At 45.5% G+C, this 21,053-nt stretch overlaps 1 protein-coding gene and 1 non-coding gene across 4 annotated transcripts in view; one reads left to right on the top strand and one right to left on the bottom strand.

Annotated features, from left to right (window-relative positions):
- The window catches only part of LIMK2 (LIM domain kinase 2), a 68,346-nt gene extending 51,195 nt beyond the window's left edge, over positions 1 to 17,151 (bottom strand). For 2 of the 3 annotated variants that reach the window (XM_032256578.1, XM_032256579.1), the window contains exons 1-2: positions 16,927 to 17,151; positions 3,142 to 3,241 (exon numbers count right to left, since the gene is read on the bottom strand). In XM_032256578.1, the coding sequence (XP_032112469.1) occupies positions 3,142 to 3,241; positions 16,927 to 16,942 (116 nt within the window). In that variant the 5' untranslated portion in view covers positions 16,943 to 17,151. The remainder of the gene's footprint in view (positions 1 to 3,141; positions 3,242 to 16,926) is intronic. The other variant, XM_032256581.1, reaches the window with a different exon arrangement.
- On the top strand, positions 6,425 to 6,527 carry LOC116535671. Its single transcript, XR_004262314.1, has one exon. It is a non-coding gene; the product is annotated as a U6 spliceosomal RNA (small nuclear RNA).
- Positions 17,152 to 21,053: the final 3,902 nt, after the last annotated feature.

Genomic DNA, 21,053 nt, shown 5'->3' with positions numbered 1-21,053 from the left:
ATGAGCCACCGCATCCAGCCTTAGTAAGGGTTTTCTATGTGTCAGATACTACGCTAGTCACTTTATGTAGGTTATCACATTTAATCCTCCCTAACAATCATGTGGCATGAGTAATATTCTTATCCTCATTTTACAGATTAGGTGCCTGAAGCTCGAGGAAGTCACTTAAAGTTAGTTAATAAATTGCAAAGCCGGGATTTAAAACCATAGTCTCATTCCATAGCCTATACTCTTTGTTTTTTGCTTTTTTTTGAGACAAAGTTTCCCTCTTGCTGTCCAGGCTGGAGTGCAATGGCACAATCTCGGCTCCCTGCAACCTCTGCCTTCCGGGTTCCAGTGATTCTCCTGCCTCAGTCTCCCAAGAAGCTGGGATTACAGGCATGTGCCACCATGCCTGGCTAATTTGTTTTTGTATTTAGTAGAGATAAGATTTCACCATGTTGGTCAGGCTGGTCTCAAACTCTTGACCTTCGGTGAACCACCTGCCTTGGCCTCCCCAAGTGCTGGGATTACAGGTATGAGCCACCGCACCCAGGCTGCCTGTACTCGTATCATGCTAACGTTTCTTACTTCCTCTTTATGTGTTTGTGTACATGTTTCTCTTTCTTTCTGTCTCTATCACACACACCCATGTATGTGTGTGCATGCACAGAGAGCCCTCTAACAAGCTAGCATCTGACTAGACCTACACATGAGCCAAAACTTCACTTCTAAGGCCAGCTCTTGTCATATATGGCCTAAGCAACCCTGAGCAAGTCTTTTTGGTTTCAGGTCTCTCATCTGCGATATGAAGGGGTTATAACCACACAGTAGGTGGTTTCTTCTAGTTCTGAAGTTCTTTAGCTCTAGGAGAATCCAGAAATTCCAAAGATTAACTTGCTCTACCCTGTCCTGCTTATTCTGCATAGAAAATATTCATACACATAGGAAAACAGCAAGAACAAATATGAACATATGGGTTACATGCCAAGGTGAGACCCAATATGTGAACTCATTGGGTTTTGACATTACTTGTTAATCTCAGCTGTAAAATGAAAGGGCCAGCCAAAGGCTTTAACTATAATGTCCCTTACAGCTCTGACACTCTCTGCTCCTATCATACTAAATGGAACAGAAAAGATAGATTCAGCGTTCCTAGGAGTAAAAGGGGCAGGAACCAAGGCAGAAAAGACTTGAGAGCTCTGAGTTATAGCTGAAAGGAAAGGATAATAATGCTGGTTCCTCTCTAACTCTTCCAGAGGCCAGATGTCTCCAGGCCAATCCCCTAGATGGTTCCCAGGGAAGAGGCAAGTGTTTAAAGGTCAACCCAATTACTTGGTATAAGCACAGGGGATGCTTTACAACATGAGCTATGTGCGGGAGCTGGAATCTACAGTACAAGGTGCCTGTCTAGTCTATCTCATTCTCAGGATATGAGCACAGCCTCACCACTTCAGGCCTTGGCGGCAGGTATGCCCATCCAGCCTCTGGAGTGGACCACTCCTCTTGCCACTGACAAATTTCAACTATTTTATGTTGTGAAGAATACAAAGACAAGTTCCCACCCTTGAGGATTCAAATTTGATGGAAGGAAGGAATAACCATTCACTGGGTGTCTGCCATGTACTAGGTATACTGCATATATTATTTCATTCAATCTCAACAAGATTATTATTGTCTGCTTTCCAGATGAGGAAACTGGGCCTCAGACAGCAGGAACAAATCTGATTTGAAGTCTGTATAATTTTTAAGAAACTGGGCTGCCTACAAAAATAATGTAGCTATAGGCAGGGTGTGGTGGCTCATGCCTGTAATCCCAGCACTTTGGGAGGCCGAAGCAAGCAGATCACTTGAGGTCAGGAGTTTGAGACCAGCCTGGCCAACATGGCAAAAACTAAAAATACAAAAATTAGCTGGGCATGGTGGCAGGCATCTGTAGCCCCAGCTACTCGGGAGGCTGAGGCAGGAGAATTGCTTGAACCCAGGAGGCAGAGGTTGTAGTGGGCCAAGATCACACCATTGCACTGCAGGCTGGGTGACAGAGCAAGACTCTGTCTCAAAAAAAATAATAATAATGTAGCTATAATAAAGCTAACAACAAAAAGTAGGAACCTAGGGAGGCAACCTGTGGTGAGGAAGAGCTGCTGGCTCTGCCAACCACACTAAAAACAACTCTTGGCTGGGGGTGGTGGTTCATGCCTATAATCCCAGCACTTTGGGAGGCTGAGGTGGGTGGCTCATTTGAGGTTAGGAGTTCAAGACCAGCCTGACCAACATGAAGAAACCCTGTCTCTATTAAATTCCAAAATTAGCTGGGCATGGTGGTAGGCGCCTGTAATCTCAGCTACTCAGGAGGCTGAGGCAGGAGAATCACTTGAACCCCGGAGGTGGAGGTTGCAGTGAGCTGAGATTGTGCCACTGCACTCCAGCCTGGGCAACAGTGAGACTCCCTCTTAAAAAATAAAATAAGGCCGGGCGCGGTGGCTCACGCCTGTAATCCCAGCACTTTGGGAGGCCGAGGCGGGTGGATCACAAGGTCAAGAGATCGAGACCATCCTGGTCAACATGGTGAAACCCCGTCTCTACTAAAACTACAAAAAATTAGCTGGGCATGGTGGCACGTGCCTGTAATCCCAGCTACTCAGGAGGCTGAGGCAGGAGAATTGCCTGAACCCAGGAGGCGGAGGTTGCGGTGAGCCGAGATCGCGCCATTGCACTCCAGCCTGGGTAACAAGAGTGAAACTCTGTCTCAAAAAAAAAAATAAAATAATAAAATAAAATAAGATAAAATAAAATAAAAACAAAAACAACTCTTGAAGTACCTGCATAATCTGTAGTGCAGCCACAGGAAAGTCACTCTTCCTGGGTCTCAGTTTCCTCACCCATAAAGTAAGGGACATGGGACAACCCTGAAAAGGGCTCCTCTCATCCTCCCACCCTGCCTCCAGCTGCACTTGGCCCATCTGTGGCTCTTCCAATTTAACCTGGGTTCAGGGAGACCACACTTGAGGTTTGGTCATGAGCTCTTCCTTGGTACATTCCTTTCCCCACCCTAAGACTGATATTCTCAACTCAGAAACTTGTTTCTGTGTTTTCCACCGAACGTGAAATAGTGTTTGGCCCACAGTACATTGGTAAAGACAGGAGGATAGGCTCACCTACCGGAAACAAGAGCCATGCCAGGTTTCGTTGACAGTCCTGTACCATATCTGGCTTGGAGCAATGCGGTCCCCACAGCCTGGACACCTCCAGACATCTTCACCTGCACACAAAACCAAGAGGTTAAGAGGCCCAAAGTAGCAGGAGGCAAAGGGACAAGGTTCCTACCATGTAGAATAAGCCTGAGTTAATAGTATCTCATTTGAAAGGGGTAGGCCAATGGTCTGCTAGATGCACAGTTTCCTCCTCCACAAGATCTCTGGTAAGCATTTGTTCAACCTCTGCTCATCTCTCCAGCAACAAAGAACTCATGGCCTCAAAAGTAGTCTCATTCCATTTTCTAAAAATAGTTCTGATTATCCTTTTTTCTTTTTAGACAGAGTCTTACTCTGTGGCCCAGGCTGGAGTGCAGTGACACAATCTTGGCTCACTACAACCTCCGCTCCCTGGGTTTAAGCAATTTTCCACCTCGGCCTTCTGAGTAGCTAGGATTAAAATTTTCCGCCTGGGCCTCCCAAGTAGCTGGGATTACAGGTGCGTGCCACCATGCCCATCTAATTTTTTGTATTTTTAGTAGAGGTGGGATTTCACTATCTTGGCCAGGCTGGTCTTGAACTCCTGACCTTGTGATCCATCCGCCTCAGCCTCCCAAAGTGCTGAGATTACACACATGAGCCACCATGTCCGGCTGATTATCTTTTTTTCTACTGAAACAAAACTTGCCCTTTTCTACAACTTTCAGCCTTTGCTTATATCTCTGAGAAGAAATGAACACTTCTCCTTCCTTTCAGTGTCAGCCCTTCTTATGACCATTCCCAGCCAGCACCCAGAAACCTCTCCCCTCGGGGTTAAACAGATTATTGCCTTTTCCTATTCCTCAAAAGCCCTGTTTTTTCAGATTTTTCCATCACTTATTTATTCAACCAACATCGGTGGTCCTCTAGATAAGAGTCCCCAACCTTTTTGGCACCAGGGACTCATCTCGTAGAAAGCAATTTTTCCATAGACACGAGGCCGGGGGTTGGAGGGCAGGGGGATGGTTTTGGTATGAAACTGTTGCACCTCAGATCATCAGGCATTAGTGAGATTCTCAAAAGGAGCATGCTACCAAGAGCCCTTGCATGTGCAGTTCACAATAGGATTCACACTCCTATGAGAATCTAATGCCACCACTGATCTGACAGGAGGAGCTCAGGCAGCAATGCTCACTGGCCTGCCACTCACCTTCTGCTATGCAGCCTGGTTCCTAACAGACCACAGACCAGTACCAGTGGGTGGTCCAGGGGCTGGGGACCCCTGCTCTAGATACAAAGCTCTTTGTATGTTGGAGGCTGTTAGATTACATAATCTCTGCTCCTTAAGAAGCAAATCCACTGTAAAAGAACCGATCTTTTATATTGTTAATTTTTCACTTTGATGTTATTTCAGAGATAGAATCAAAGTACTATTTTCGTTCAGAAAAAGAAAAGTAATGGGTATAAAAAGGAAAGAACATTCAATGAATGCCTCCTATATGTCAAGAACTCTGCTAGGCACTTTCATAGACCTAATCTCATTTAATTCTCAAAACAATCCTGTGAGACAGGTATTATTATATTCACTTAATGGGTAGGAAAATTAAAACTTGGGGCGAGGGGCTGGGTTGACTGTCTAAGTGATGGATCTAGCATTCAAACTCAGGTCTGGCTCATTCTAAAGCTTCTGCTCTTTTCACTCTACCACGTCAATTCTTGTTCACTCCAGCGAGGGGAACCAGGAAAGCCTTTGTAGACGAAGCTGACACTAGAGCTGAGCCTTGCAAGATAGGGAAGATTTACCTACCAGTGGCTAAGAAAGGAGAGTGAAGTGTTGTGCGAACTGAGGGACCAGAATAGACAAAGGCACAGAGTCAGTCCATGTTTCTCCAAAAGAGAGGGGCCCCAAACAAAATGCAATACTCCTCGTATGGCTCAGATGCCAACTTTTTGAAATAAAGAGGACAGCTGAGATCAAGCTGTGGTACCTGACTCAGCCCTAGAAAGCAGGACAAAGTTGTTACAAGACTCCCTTGTGCGTTCTGTGTATGCAGCTTTGTTCTCTCTGGGTAACTCCAGACTGCCACAGGCACAGTGACAGTCACCGAACCCTGTTTCACAGGCACAGGGCCATGAATAGACAAAGCAAAGCTCCCGGCATTTCAAGATTGCCCAACACTATTCTGGAGCAGCCAATGCACATAGTTGTCCTCCGTGTACCCTAGAGGAGAGTTAAACCAGCTGGCAGAAGGCTTTAAAACACCACCTCAACCCACCTATTCCTCTCTTCTCATGCCTCAGTAATAGGACATATATGTGCCCATCATCATTCTTCCTGGGTCTAAAATCCTCAGATTCCTTGTCAAGAGGGGCCTTTTTAGTTTTTGGGTAGCAGTGGTCAGAGAGTATGCCATCACTCCCACAAACTCCAAGGTGGAAAGTCTGAAAGACTCATTCAAACCAATCCCAGGTTGAGTTATGGACAGTGGGCAAGACAATGAATTAGTGAGAGATTTTAATGAACACAAACATCCAAATGAATCCTCCAAGTTTTAGAAATATTTTTGGAAGTCTTACATGTCAGAGCTTTCAGGGTCAGTTTATGAGCTGCTGTGCCCCACCCCCAACAAATCTCATTATTTTAGAACCGCACCTTGTTTCTTGTTTTTACTTTTTAACCCAAAAGGAATAGTCTCTAACCTGACCACCCACTTACTCAACCATTCAAAGTCTCGGCTCTGAATGGCTTCTACTTCCACAATTTAAACAAGATCAGGACTTTCCACTATGAGGATATTCAAAATAACTTGTTATTGCCACACCCTCCTGAGCTTGCCTGGCTTTCTCCAGTCTTGAGAAACTCAAAGACATTCAATCAACACTTACTTTAGTACCTGCTCTGGATTAAGCACGAAAGACCCAAAATCAAGACCTTTTACTCTCTCCTCTCATATTCACCTGGTTTCACTTTCCAAATGTCTCTCTAGTCCTTCCTCGCCCTTCACTTCAGTTCTATTTCAGATCTTTGGCTTCTTTTCCCTACCTACTGTATTCTTAGCTGCCTCATATATACTGCAAGCTATCTCAGTTCCAGGTTAGGCTCCCCAGTGTCCACAGAACAAAGGCTGGGCTACTCAGTATGACACCCTTGTTTTGGATCCCATTCCATCTTACTTTTTCAGTTATGTTTATGGCACCCTTCTCCCTCACTGGTTCCTCATTATCATTTAAATAAGTTCAAGTCACTGCCATAAAAAAAACCTCTGGTACTCTTGCTTCAGTAGCATATATATTAAAACTGAAATGAGACAGGGAAGATTAGCATGGTCCCTGTGCAAGGATGACATGCAAATTCATGAAGTGTTCCATATATTAAATCTAATTTAAAAAAAAAAAAAAAAAGAAGAGAAAACCTCTGGATCCCATTTCGTTTGTGTGGCTGTGAAGGGGAAGAACCTTTGTTTCTCCCCTTCATAGCCACACATGTGAAAAAGTTGTCTTGGGAGGCTGAGGTGGATGGATCACTTGAGGTCAGGAGTTCAAGACCAGCCTGGCCAACATGGTGAAACCCTGCCTCTACTAAAAATACAAAAATTAGTCAGGCATGGTGGTGCATGGCTATAATCCCAGTTACTCAGGAGGCTGAGGCAGAAGAATTGCTTGAACCAGGGAGGCGGTGGTTTCGGTGAGCTGAGACTTCAGCCTGGGCAACAAGAGCAAAACTCCATCTCAATAAAAAAAAAAAAGAACGAAAGAAAGAAAAAGTTGTCTACACATCACTGCCCTCATTTCCTCACTTCCCACTTTCTGCATAATGTACTGCAATCTGGCTTCCACCCCCACCATTTCGCTGAAACAGTCTCACCAAGGTCAACAGTAACAGTAACAGCTTATTGCTAAATTCAATGGACCCGCTTCAGTCATTCTTTCAGCAAATATTTATTGCATGCCAACTATGCATCCTAATACTGTGTTGGAGAAAAAGGAGCCAACAAAAGAGAGATTAAACACAAAGCAAATATTAAACAATAATATAATTATAATTGGGGCAAATGGTATGAAGATATCAAGTTCTTAACTAGGAAAACAAGGGTGGGAAAACTACTCCTTGAGGAAGTAATTTCCAAGCTTAGCTCTAAAGAATGAATACAAATTAACTGGGCAAAAAAGGGGGAAGGAAGGATAACATTGGAGATGAGGGACATGTGTGAAAGCCCTGGGGCAGGAACAAAAACTTCTCACATGTATCATTAAAGTTGGCTATTGCTACCTCCAAAGGACTAGCAAACCATGTCTGGCCCCTGGTCTGCTACAATCCTTAAATAAACAATTATTGAAAGAGCAAATGGTCCTTACAATGTGGTCCCAAAGGACCCTTCTGGCTCATCATTCCTTACAAAAGAATGCTCTAGTTACATTTTGACCTATTTTCTATTCCTGCCACTTATATTCATGTACTTGCATCCTGACATTCACATCTCAAGTTATTTTCTCTATATTTTCCTTAATTAGATTTCTTTTCTTCTTTGGGGATGGAGTTTCGCTCTTGTTGTCCAGGCTGGAGTGCAATGGCGTGCTCTAAGCTCACCATAACCTCCGCCTCCTGGGTTCAAGTGATTCTCCTGCCTCAGCCTCCTGAGTAGCTGGGATTACAGGCATGTGCCACCACACCTGGCTAATTTTGTATTTTTCGTAGAGATAGGGTTTCTCCATGTTAGTCAGGCTGGTCTCGAACTCCCGACCTCAGGTGATCCAGCCTGCCTCAGCCTCCCAAAGTGCTGGGATAACAGGCATGAGCCACCACGCCTGGCCCCTTAATCAAATTTCTATCCTTTCTTTAAAGGTCCCTAAAATCAGGCAGTGTTTGTCTGTCTATGTTTTACTTAATTTGTTAATTACACTGTACATGTTTCTGTCTCCTTCAGTGTTGCTCCACTCTCCTCCCCCACACCATGTTCAGAAAACTAAGTTGCAATAATTGTATCTTTACTATCTTCTTATCTCCAGGGCTTAGCACTGGGCCTGGTGTAAAACAGACATTCCTTTGTGTGGTGAACCAACTGAAAATTTGGATCCAGCGGCCAGCTCTAAAGGCAATTTCCAAAGATAAACTCCAAAGGTCAGCACAGAAGATTTCACTGGAATAAGTGTTCTGGTTCCCAGATTACCTTTGAGTAGTCTCATGTGTATAAAGCTGGCCTCAGTTTACCTGTTATGCATTAACATTGCTTTTCTGTTAGAAAGTACCTGAGCAAAGATAAGTCACCCAAAGCACACAGCCTCCAAAGCCCAGACCCTCTTCAAGAGAACACTCTTGGCCTCTTTAGCTCTCTTACAATCTTAAAATTCATTGATCTAATTCTCTTAACACCTTTATTCTAGGAAATGTAAAATAAATGTAAGACTATAGTACAAAGTCTTGGAGATTTCTGTGAAGCCCAATAGAGGACCAATCCAAAGTCCAGTCAGCCTGGGAAGTTCTTCTTTAGGAAAATATCTAATTGTACCAGGCTGTTCATCCTCCCCCTCTATAGTGTTTACCTCTCATATTTGCAGACTTATCAATGGTGGCCACTGATTGTTAAAGAGTCCAGAAAACGAGGTAGCAAATGTTCACAACATCCTCAAACAATAAAGGGCCCTTATTAGGTGTTTAATAAACAGAAAACTGTGTTTTTGGTTATTACTGGAACATGTTGCTTTTAATAAACGTAACTGTGCAACATAAGGTGAGAATTGCAACAAATGGCTCATTACAGAGGTTCTCACCTTTAAGACCTTTTCAATCTTGGTACAAAATACATTCACTGTACGTTTGCTTTATATACGCTTCTCTCTCCCAACTTAATAATTAGCAATGTGACCCTCAAACAATCTGTGAATCCACTGGGGCAGGCACTAGGATGACAGGATGGTAATGCTTTAAAGGGCCTTTTCTGGAAAAAAAAAAAAAAAAAAAAAAAAGGAGGAAAATTGAGTTGCCTAACCAAAGCTATTGAAAGATGGTCCAGCAGGGACTCAAACCCATACCAGTCATATTTATTTTTTATTTTTTTCTTTGTCTTAAGTTTATACCTGAAGCCAGTTATATTTTAATACCCTATGCTGCCTCAGACAAGTTGAGACTTGCTCAAGAACACAGCTATTCAGTGGAAGGGCTTGGCCTGGTATCCCAGCTCAGTGCCAATACATTCTCCAAAATGCTCACCTTAAACTTGGTCTAAGAGCTTGGTTTCTGCAAATGAGTCCTTTTTAGGCTTCAAAATGGTGAGAAATCCTTAAGCACTGAGAGCTCATGAGACTCTAATGCCTAGCTTAAATCAACATCCTATGCTTTCATTTGAAAAATCTTTGAAGCTTCTCCTGTTCCACCGGACAATGAGAACCAGGAACAAAACTCAGCCAATTCAGTGCAACATAAAACAAGCATGGTAACCACTGGACCCCTTGGGAACTGGTGGGTCAGATGTATAAATCCCACTTGTTCTGGGACAAAGCAGAAAGCAGAAGGGCAGGGCAGCAGCTGCTGGGGAACAGCCAAGAGAAAAAGATCACATTTTAATGAAGTGACTATCAACAAGACTTAACAGTAATGATTAACATTCCTCTAGATACTCTCCCTGTAACCCAAGGAATTTTCTTTTTTCTTTTTATTGTATCTGGGCTCTGGGGTACATGTGCATGTCCTGCATCCTGCAGGATTGTTGCATAGGTACTTACATGCCATGGTGGTTTGCTGTCTTCATCCCCCCCACCCACCGTCGCCTACATCAGGCATTTCTCCCAGTGTTGTCCCTCCCCATCCTCCTTGCCCCTCTGTTGTCCCCCCTCCCCTCCCTCCTCTTCTCCCCACAACCTAGCCCTGTGAGTGTCGTTCCCTTCCCTGTGCCCAAGTGTTCTCATTGTTCATCACCCGCCTATGAGTGAAAACATGACGTTTTTGGTTTTCTGTTCTTGTGTCAGTTTTCTGAGAATGATGGTTTCTAGGTTCATCCATGTCTCTACAAAGGACACAAACTCATCGTTTTTTATGGCTGCATAGTATTCCATGGTGTCTATGTGCCACATTTTTTTTTTGTCCAGTCTATCATCAATGGGCATTTGGGTTGGTTCCAGGTCTTTGCTATTGTAAACAGCGCTGCAATGAACATACATGTGCATGTGTCTTCATGACAGAACGATTTATAATCCTTAACACAAGGGATTTTCTTCCTCACTAACTTACCAAATTTTACCAAAAAGGAGTGTTTCAGGAAAAAAAAAAAAAAAGATTAGATGATTTTTAAGAGCTTGTGAGCTTCTCTAAACCTTAGATTGTTCTTTTGTAAAAGGAAGGATCAAGTGATTTTTTTCCAGCTCTGAGAGACTGACACCAAACCAATGACCTCTCCTTTTTCAGGTTAAGGTACAGACACAGGCATCTCAGAGTTTCATTCTTACTGTTGTTCTCTTCTTCCCTTCTTTAGTTTATTAGGAAAAAATTGTGAGTGGTAAATGTGTGTGTGTGTTTGAAACCTGGATCTGCCACTGTTTGCCTCTGTGTCCTTGGGCAAATTATTTGACCTCTCTGAGCTTGTCTCCTAATCATTAAAAAGAGGATAATACCACCTACTTTTCAGGATTACCAAGTGGATTAATATAAATAATGTACTAGATGTGAAATATCTCCCATGGTGCCAGGCACTTAGTTGAACCGATTTGTGAGTAACTTCTCTTCCTTCCCGTGTGTGTATCTAGGAAGTTGGTTGGGGAAAAGGTTAAGCTGAATATAGAAACTTAAAGTCTAAAGGGAAGGTTTTCAAAACAAACTGAGCGAACTTTTTTTAATGTGCCCATGTGTAAGGTACAGACTAGGCCAGGAATTACTGGGGCCTATGGTGAGTACTCCAGGGTGTGAAGAACATGGATATATACAGAAATAACATGTCAAAGAGGGACAAACCAGGTGCTAGAAGCAAAGCAAGCTCAGTACAGTAACAGAATACAGTGTAGAGTGACAAATGAGACAAATGGTTCTTATGGCTTTCAGGCCACCCAGGCTGTTACTTCCAACCAGAAGTTCACTTAACTGAGAATGAATAGGCATTTTCTTATCTATGGAGGGCCTATAAAAAATATCTTTATCAGAGAACTGGTTAACCAATTGATATATTCTCATACAGCAGTCCTCTGCTAGTTGTCAATGATAGGGGAAAAAACTACTTTATGCCAGGCAGTGTCCTAGGCACTATGCAAGTATGAACTGAATACAAAGATCCCATGAGACAAGGACTAGTCTTGAAGAACTATTATTGTTCTCATTTTACGGAAGAGGAAACTGAAATATTCAGCTAATAAGTGTTTAAGTTGGGATTAGACCACAGGTCTAGTCTCCAAAGTCTGTCTTTAACTACATTTTAGACTTTCTTTCCTGGACAAAACAAATTACAGGCAGAAAGACATAATAAAAAAGAATCCCAGGGTGAATGCTCAAGGAATACTTTAATGAAACCAGGCATTGGTTTCACGTTCTAGTTACTATTCAATGTAAATCAATAGGTAAAATAGTCTTATCCTTTCTACTATATAAAGATAGATCAAGAATGTGAAAGAAGGTAGACTTGTAAGAGACTGCTACAGTTTTATGTCCTCTCGTTGAAATGAGATGTGTGAGGGCGGCCCTACTAGCCCCCCTCAAGGTTATACTGACAAGAAGCCAGCCCCGTGCTGGGAATTTGCCTCCAGAAGATGCAGAAAATCTACCATGATTGTGGAAAGCTAATACAGCCCCTTGAACATGATAGATTTTTATTTAGTTTTGAAATCTTGGCTGGGCATGGTGGCTCACGCCTGTAATCCCAGCACTTTGGGAGGCTGAGGTGGGTGGATCATGAGGTCAGGAGATCGAGACCATCCTAGCCATGGTGAAACCCCGTCTCTACTAAAATACAAAAAATTAGCCAAGCGTGGTGGCGCAGGCCTGTAGTCCCAGCTACTCAGGAGGCTGAGGCAGGGGAATCGCTTGAATCCGGGAGATGGGGGTGGCAGTGAGCTGAGATCATGTCACTGCACTCCAGCCTGGCCAAAGAGTAAGACACTATCTCAAAAAAAAAAAAAAAAAAAAAAAAAAAAAAAAGAAATCTTGTGGTCATTTTGGACCCTACCCCGCTCTATCCAGGGCTATCCAAGTCACCCTGGCTTGTCCATGTCAGAGGCATCTTTTATTGGTTGGTGCCTTAATTCCTACCAGTTAACACCTCATCTCAGGGCCCGCTGTACCCACATCCAGATTGGTAGCCCTGTGCCCACATCATGACTCTTTCTGTCTCTAAACCTATGGTGTCTACTGCAGACTAGAAATTTCCAAAATCCTCAGTCTGGCATTAAACCCTCTAGTCTGGCTTCACCCACCTTCTCAGCTGTACCTTCTACTTCCTATGAATCTTCTACCTCCCAATTCTTGCCTCTACCACATTATTTGCCACCCTTTATGAAGACAAAAAACTTGCCTATATTTGTCTCTTATTCCCAAAGTTTTTTCCCTACTATCATCTCCCCCACCTTCTTTAAACCTACTGAAGATTTCTCAAATCTTACCCACTTCAAGAAGTATTCCCTAACCAAAACTGATGGCCACCCTGGATACCCTACTATTCTTATTTAAAATTTTTTTTCCAGCTTTTACCCTATTATTCTTTTTTTTTTTTTTTTTTGAGATGGAGTTTCACTCGTTTCCCAGACTGGAGTGCAGTGGAGCGATCTCAGGTCACTGCAACCCCCGTCTTCCAGGTTCAAGTGAGTCTCCTGCCTCAGGCCTCCTGAGTAGCAGTGATTACAGGCGCTCCCCACCACGTCCCCCGGCTAATTTTTTTTTTTTTTTTTTTTTGAGTCGGAGTTTCGCTCTTGTTGCCCAGGCTGGAGTGCAATGGCGCGATCTTGGCTCACCGCAACCTCCGCCTCCTGGGTTCAGGCAATTCTCCTGCCTCAGCCTCCTGAGTAGCTGGGATTACAGGCACGTGCCACCATGCCCAGCTAATTTTTTTTGTAGTTTTAGTAGAGACGGGGTTTCACCATTTTGACCAGGATGGTCTCGACCTCGTGATCCACCCGCCTCGGCCTTCCAAAGTGCTGGGATTACAGGTGTGAGCCACCGCGCCCGGCTCCCTGGCTAATTTTTTGTATTTTTAGTAGAGACTGGGTTTCAGCATTTGGCCAGGTTGGTCTTGAACTATGCCTCAGGTGATCCACTTGCTTCAGCCTCCCAATGTGCAGGAATTACAGCCATGAGCCACCGCACCTAGCCTACCCTACTATTCTTTAAACTTGCCAAACACATTCCCTGACAATTCACTTCTCCTATCCCCTATCCTACTTCAGTTCAATGCATTTATCCCTGAGTATGATATTCATATATTTATTTACTGCCTATCTCTTCCCACCAGAACACACACTCCATAAAGGAAGGGATTTGTTCATTCTTGTTCCTTGCTATATCTCCAGGAGTCAAAGGTGTTTGGCACATAGCAGGAACTCAATATATATTTGTGGAATTAATGTATGAGGAGAATTCTCCCTCATCTTTGAAATTCTATAATGTTATCATATTCAGGCCTTATAATAGCTTGTCTTATCAATTTTTTTCTTTCTTTCTTTCTTTTTTTTTAAGAGATGGGGATTTTGCTACGTAGCCCAGGCTGGAGTATGGTGGCTTTTCACAGGTGCAATCCCACTACTGATCACCATGGGAGTTTGATTTTTTTCCTTAATTACCTTAACTAGACAGTAAGTTTCTCAAAGGCACAAACTATATATTACTCATTTCCACAAATACTTATTAAGGGCTTAGCATGTGCCAGACCCTGTAAGTCTTAGGCAGCCTGAAACATTGGAAAGAACACTGGAGGAGTCCTACCTTGCTGCTGGCTTTATCACTAGCTGTGTGACCCTGGACAACTCCATTTTTTTTCCCTGAGCCTCAGTTTCTTCATAAGTAAAACAAGGAGACTATACATTATCTCAAAGTCTCTCCTGGCTCTAAAACATGTTACAATTTATAAAAGGTAAAACTTGGTTCTACCCAATGCCAGAGACATCACAGGCACTCAGTAAATATTTGATTTCTTTGTTGTTGATTCTCTGGTTACACAAGAGGAATCTAAGGTGCCTCTGAACAGTTTGGATGGAATAACAAGTAAAAGTTTAAGTCCTACTTCCTTCTCAGACTCCATGGTCAACTTCATTCTGCTGTTTGTGTTACACAAAGGAGGAAGCACTAAACTTGAAGTCAGAAAATATGAACTCTGCCCACCACCACTTATTTAGCTATGGAACCTTGTCATTTCTGGGCCTTAGTCACCTCACGTATATAAAAGCCCTACTTGGCTGGGCATGGTGGCTCATGGCTGTAATCCCAGCACTTTGGGAGGCCAAGGTGGGGGGACTGCCTGAGCTCAGGAGTTTGAGGCCAGCCTGGGCAACACGGTGAGACCCCATCTCTCCTAAAAATACAAAAAAATTAGCCAGGCGTGGTACCACTTGCTCATAGTCCCAGCTACTCAGGAGGCTGAGGCAGGGGAATCACTTGAACCCAGGAGGCAGAGGATGCAGTGAGCTGGGATCGTGCCGGTGTACTCCAGGCTGGGCAACAGAGCGAGACTCTGCCTTCCCACCCCTGCCCCCACCAAAAGAAACAAAAAACCACATTGACCTTCGAGCTCAAAGGCATCACATGCCTTCCTACCTTAGGGCCTTTTCAAGCTGTTTCCTCTGTCTGGAATGTTCCTTGGGCTTTTTTTTTTTTTTTTGCCAGACTAACTTTTACTTATCTCCAGGGGTCAGCAAAAACTTGCATTTTTAAGAAAAGCATTCCCTTCAAAAAAAAAGTAGAGAATGGGCATGGCATGGTGGTTCATGCCTGTAATCCCAGCACTTTGGGAGGCTGAGACAGGAAGATGGCTTTAAACTAGGAGTTCAAGACCACTGTGGGGGCAACATAGTGAGACCCTGTCTCTACCAAAAAAAAAAAAGAAAGAGAATACCCCTCACCCCGGTGCACTCTCACAGCACTTATCTCAATTGTTTATCTCAACTACTATAGTATTTATTGCAATTGTTACAATTATTTATTGTCCATCTCTAGGATTACAAGGACCACAAAGGCAAGAACTATGTCTGTTTTGTTCACCACTGTACTCCTCAGCATTTGGCTAAGTATATGACACAGAAGAATCCAACAAACATTCTATGAATGAAAGAAAGAATGCATAAACGAATGCATCTAGAGGCTTTATGCCTCTAGACTATTGCACTGTGAAACCTTTCACAAGTTTCTAAGAAACAGGGTTCAAGACAGGCAGCCTATATTACATAGCTGTTAGAAAAAATTACTGGAAATCATTTGAAGAACTCTGGAAGCTAAAACAAAAAATCATCTTTTAAGAGACAACGTTTTGTTTTTAAGAGACAACGTTTTGTTTTTAAGAGATTAGGTCTTGCTATTTTGCCCAAGCTGGTCTCAAACACCTGGACTCAAGCAATCCTCCTGCCTTGGCCTCCCAAAGTACTGGGAATATAGGCATGATCCACCACGTCCAGTCTAAAAAAAAAAATTTTTTTAGGCATTTCCACCTCTAGCTGTCTTTCTCCAGAGGCCTATTATCACCCATTGAGAAAATCCCATGCTCCCATGGTGAGGAAATGACCCACTGGTAGCCCGGCCCTTGTATTCAGGATGAAGGAAGTGACTGTCCACAGACGGAAAGCCAGGAAGCAGGGGGCAGCCAGCCAGCCCCCCTCCACCTCAATACCCTCTTGCCGCCTTTCCAAAGCTTCTGGACGCTGACCCTGGTGGACCCAGACGCTGGCCCACCCACACAGGTGGCTGGGAAACATAGGAGACACAAGGTTCCTGCTGCTGGAGGAACAGATGGGGAAGGCAGGAAGCTGCACGGTGTTGTGTGAAGTGACGGGAAGGAGACTGCAGGCGCAGCTAACCCAGCTCTGAAGCCACCCTTCACCCTAGCAACTTTTCCTTCCAGGAGGTGTTTGGCCACATCCCTCTAGTCTTTAGAGAGGCCAAGGGGAGCTTCCACGGGAGGACTCAGAACCCCAGTTGACCTACTTTTGTCACCTGTAGCAGAGATCTTTGAGCTCCAAAAAGAATGGTCCGATCTCTCCTTACCCTTATTCCTGTCCTAAGCCTCAAGGGGCTCCATACTCTCTTAATTCCTGCAAAGAGCTCCCAGCACCCGGAGGAATCCCAGGCATCAAGATGCCCTCGAGAAGCCTTGGGTCCTGGCGGGGAAGTCACATCCTCCTTCATTTCCCACAGAAAACCCAGAACCGGAATAACTCTCTCAACTGTCTTGAACCTCAGAGGATCCTGTACTACTAGAATTCCACGAGTTTCCACTCTAAGAGGACCCTATGCTTCTCAACTTCCTTAAAAACCGTTTTAATTTGGGGGTCTGCGGCCGCCAGTTCCCTACAAATACCTGGATTCCTGGCAAAGACAGAATCTCTTCCTCCCGGGGACCTCAACTCCCAGGAAGCCGCCCAACCCGCCTGCCTCTCAGAGCCCTCTGTCTCCCGGATGCCCTTCCTCCCCATTCACGGAGTCCCACCCTCCGAGTGCCTGGGGAGCGCTGTGCCCACCCCGCCTTCCAGCTCTTCTGAGGAGCCCGGACACACGAGGATTCAAACAGCCCGAAACCCCCGAGAGACTGCCGGTTTCCCTCAGGCGCCATGGACCCGGGCTTCGGAGATAACGGCGGGACAGGGCTCAGTCCTTCCTTACCCGCCAGCGCGGACATGGTCCCGGTAGCGCAGAAATGGGGAGAAAGAGGCGGGGGGAAGCTACAGCAGCTCCCCTCAGCCCCCTTCAGCTACCCTCAGCTCCCGCCGCCGCCGCCTCAGGCGAGGAAGGACCACAGCCCCAGGCGGGAACGGGATGCACTGCCTACGGCGCCCGGGGAGGACCAAACCACACCTGGCACTGTGGCCTTCCCGCCGACGGCCCGCCCCGCCACGGCCAGGCCCCGCCCCCGAGATGCGGCCCCGCCCCCTGGCTCTGGCTCTGCAGGGGTCCTGGCGCCCCCTAGTGCGAGCGGCGTCCCCACGAGGTGCTCCTGCTAGTAAGGGTGAGTTTGCGTGGGCCGGAAGTCGCAACACGGATGACGGTCCGCACCCATCTAGTCGCCCTCATTTTACAGATAGGGAAAGTTACAGATCAGAGGCCGAATTTGACTACCTCGAAATATGCCCGCTCATTAGGAGGAGAGCTTGGATAGGCCTATTGACTGCCAGTCCAGAGCTCTTCCCAATATTGTGTTTGGAATCAGGAATATTACTATGGAGGAGCCAGGTCTGTCCCACAAACAGCTTTGAGGATGGACTTTTCTTAGAAGCGTCTAGCTCAGAGAAACCACGTCTCTGCGTCACTATGAGTAAGCTGACATTAAATAATCTCTAGATCAACGATGGTTGGAGACGGCCAACCAGCATCCCAGGAGCAGATCCTCAACCAGGCCAATTAGGTATAGAAATGAGCACAGGATGCTGGAGCTTGTGCGCCCCACCTGAAAAATGAGCAGTCCTGCAGGAACATGGGCCTACCAGTCCCAGGTCTAACAACCTTTCAAAACATGGCAAAAATCCAGGTGTTTAGGTGAAATTTGCCACTTTAAAAAATGTTGATAGCTGGCCAGGTGCTGTGGCTCACGCCTGTAATCCCAATTCTTTGGGAGGCTGAGGCGGGCGAATCATGAAGTTAAAAGATCCGGACCATCCTGGCCAACATGGTGAAACCCTGTCTCTACCAAAAACAAAAATTAGGTGGGTGTGGTGGTACGTGCCTGTAGTTCCAGCTACTCAGGAGGCTGAGACAGGAGAATCACTTGAACCCGGGAGGTGGAGGTTGCAATGAGTCGAGGTCACGCCACTGAACTCCAGCCAGGCAACAGAGTGAGACACCATCTCAAAAAAAAAAAAAAATGTTGATAGCATCAAAAAGTTTTTAAAATGCCATGTAGGCCAAATGAAACAACACACCTGCCCACTAGATTTGCCCTGTGGGCTGCCAGTTTAGAATCTCCTATGAGGGGCCGGGCGCGGTGGCTCAAGCCTGTAATCCCAGCACTTTGGGAGGCCGAGGCGGGTGGATCACAAGGTCAAGAGATCGAGACCATCCTGGTCAACATGGTGAAACCCCGTCTCTACTAAAAATACAAAAAATTAGCTGGGCATGGTGGCGCGTGCCTGTAATCCCAGCTACTCAGGAGGCTGAGGCAGGAGAATTGCCTGAACCCAGGAGGCGGAGGTTGCGGTGAGCCGAGATCGCGCCATTGCACTCCGGCCTGGGTAACAAGAAAGAAACTCCGTCTCAAAAAAAAAAAAAAAAATTAGTCCTGTGGAATCTCCTATGAGGAGGAGAGATCACAGGACTAAAATTAAGACTGCTGACTGGGTTAGGGCAGCTGCTAGCTGGCTGAGTAGCTTTGATAACCACTTCTACTTCCCCTCATTAGGTTTGGGGTCCTCTGTGTGATGAAGGTATTAATACACCATCAGCCAGGTCAGCTGGTCCCTGATGACTCACCTTCCCATCTGATTCTCTCATATTGGGTCTTTCACAATTGTCATTTCCTTAGATCAGATTTAGATTGTGGGAAAAGTGTCCAAATGACCAACAAGAGGATAGGGCCCAGGGAAATGGATTCTGTCCCCCACCCCCACCCCTGATCAAGGAGAAGTTCAACCCAGCTGTCTCTGGTCTCAGCAGCTGGGCAAGCAAAGGCAAAGGCAAGCACACACAGTTCTCTTTCTTCCTGCTCTGACCATCGAATTCAAACCGGATGCCGGTCAGATTTTTCTCCTCTGGGTGTGGCAGGTGGCTCACCATGTCCTGAGCGTGCACAAAGTGCTGGGGAGGAGGACTGTGTCCCACTTCCGTTAATTCCTGGGAACTAATTTCAGTAGTCAGTTTTATAGTTTCTAAGGAAATCATTATAGTAAACACAAGATTGTGTATTGGTTTAAAGTGACAGGAATCAGCCTGGCGCGGTGGCTCACGCCTGTGATCCCAGCACTTTGGGAGGTCGAGGTGGGCGGATCATGAGGTCAAGATATCGAGACCATCCTAGCCAACATGGTGAAACCCCATCTCTACTAAAAAATACAAAAATTAGCTGGGTGTGGTGGCAGGTGCCTGTAGTCCGAGCTACTTGGGAGGCTGAGACAGGAGCATTGCAACCTGGGAGGCAGAAGTTGCAGTGAGCCAAGCTTGTGCCACTGCACTCCAGCCTGGCGCCTGGCGACAGAGCGAGACTCTGTCTCAAAAAAAAAAAAAAAAAAAAAGTGACAAGAATCCAGGGGATGCTCCTGACAAGCTGCCTCATGACTAGCAAACAGGGGACAGGGACTTTCCTCATCCTTCCTACAGAAAGATGTAATACTGTATTTCCCCAGGCAACAAAGCACTGGCATCCTGGGAACCAAAACCTCCTGGGTGTCTTCCCTCTCCCTCCACTCCACACCAAGGCACCCAGATCTCTCTCTTCTCCCTCCTCCTTCCCTCTCACATTCTACTTCCTCCTACTTCCAGCCTCATGGTCTTCACCAGCAGGGAGCTGGGGGATATCCAAGTCCCCCAGGTTCCTCTCAGGGAAGTTCAGGCGACTCTGAGAAATGCAAGCTGAAAATGTAAAGGAAGGGAATATAGCTTTCTGTAGAAATGCTATGGCCAAGAGATATATAGGGACCCAAAGAACATTCCAGAAATCACTTGTGAACTCAAGGGGGACTTCTGGAGGGCAGAAACAGCCTGGGCAGGGAGTAGACCAACTGAGTTTCAATAGCACCCAAGTTACCTGTCCATAGTTTACTTCACTGACCATGGCTTGGTCAGTCCCTAGGGCCAGATCCTGCTACCTGCCTCACAGTCAACTCTTGGAGCCTAGGATCCTGAAAACCTGGACCTTGAAAAACAACTCAAGGTTCTGCCCTGCTGAAGGTACTGGTCCACTGGTACCCAGCCAGACTTGTCCAGTGTACTTCCACTTGCTTCAAACTGAGCTAGTCTCTGGCCTCCCGTCTCTGCCCTCCCTGAATCATCCTACCCAAAATGGACTGGTTAATCTTCCAAAAATATGTTTCTGGTCCTGTCATCTGTTCAAAACCCTTCAACAGTACCCCACTGCCTACAAAATAAAGGCCAAACTAGCCCTCATGAACTGACCACATCTCACCCTGCGGCCTTGTCTCCCTATTCCCTTCACTCCAGGACTCTGCTTTCTCCTGAGCAAATCCTGCCTTGTGCCATCTGCCATTCCTACAACAACAAGCTCTCTATGTTCTCTGTCTTGTTGTGCCCTACTCTGCCCAGAGTGCAGTCTTGTTTCTCAACTCTAAATGATCAGTAATGGCTTCTATAATATCACAAAGTAGGACTATGAGACATTAAGTACCTTCAGATAAGATGTACCAAGTATATACTATCACCTACGACATAGTCTTACAAAACAAAAATAAAAAGCTTGAATCTGGTCAAGCTTCTAGATCTAAACAACCATCAGGAAATACCATGGGTAAGAGGAGCTTAATAACATTTCCATGATGCAAATAGCAAAACTGAGGCTGTGGGAAATGCAACAGGACATATAACCGGGTTTCTTTAACAGATAAACTGCAGGGTAGAAAAGATTTCAGAGGCGGGTCAGGTGGCTCATGCCTGTAGTCCCAGCACTTTGGGAGGCTGAGGCATGTGGATCACCTAAGGTCAGGAGTTCGAGATCAGCCTGGTCAACATGGTGAAACCCTGTCTCTGTTAAAAACAAAAAATTAGCCGGGTATGGTGGTGGGCACCTGTAGTCCCAGCTACTTGGAAGGCTGAAGTGCGAGAATCACTTGAACCTGAGAGGCTGGGGC

The sequence above is a fragment of the Sapajus apella genome, unplaced genomic scaffold, assembly GCF_009761245.1.
Source record: "Sapajus apella isolate SASKATOON/1434 unplaced genomic scaffold, GSC_monkey_1.0 scaffold95, whole genome shotgun sequence".
NCBI classification, from domain to species: Eukaryota; Metazoa; Chordata; class Mammalia; order Primates; family Cebidae; genus Sapajus; species Sapajus apella.
Note: the sequence above shows the minus strand (reverse complement) of the source record. Positions and strands in the feature narration are given on the sequence as shown.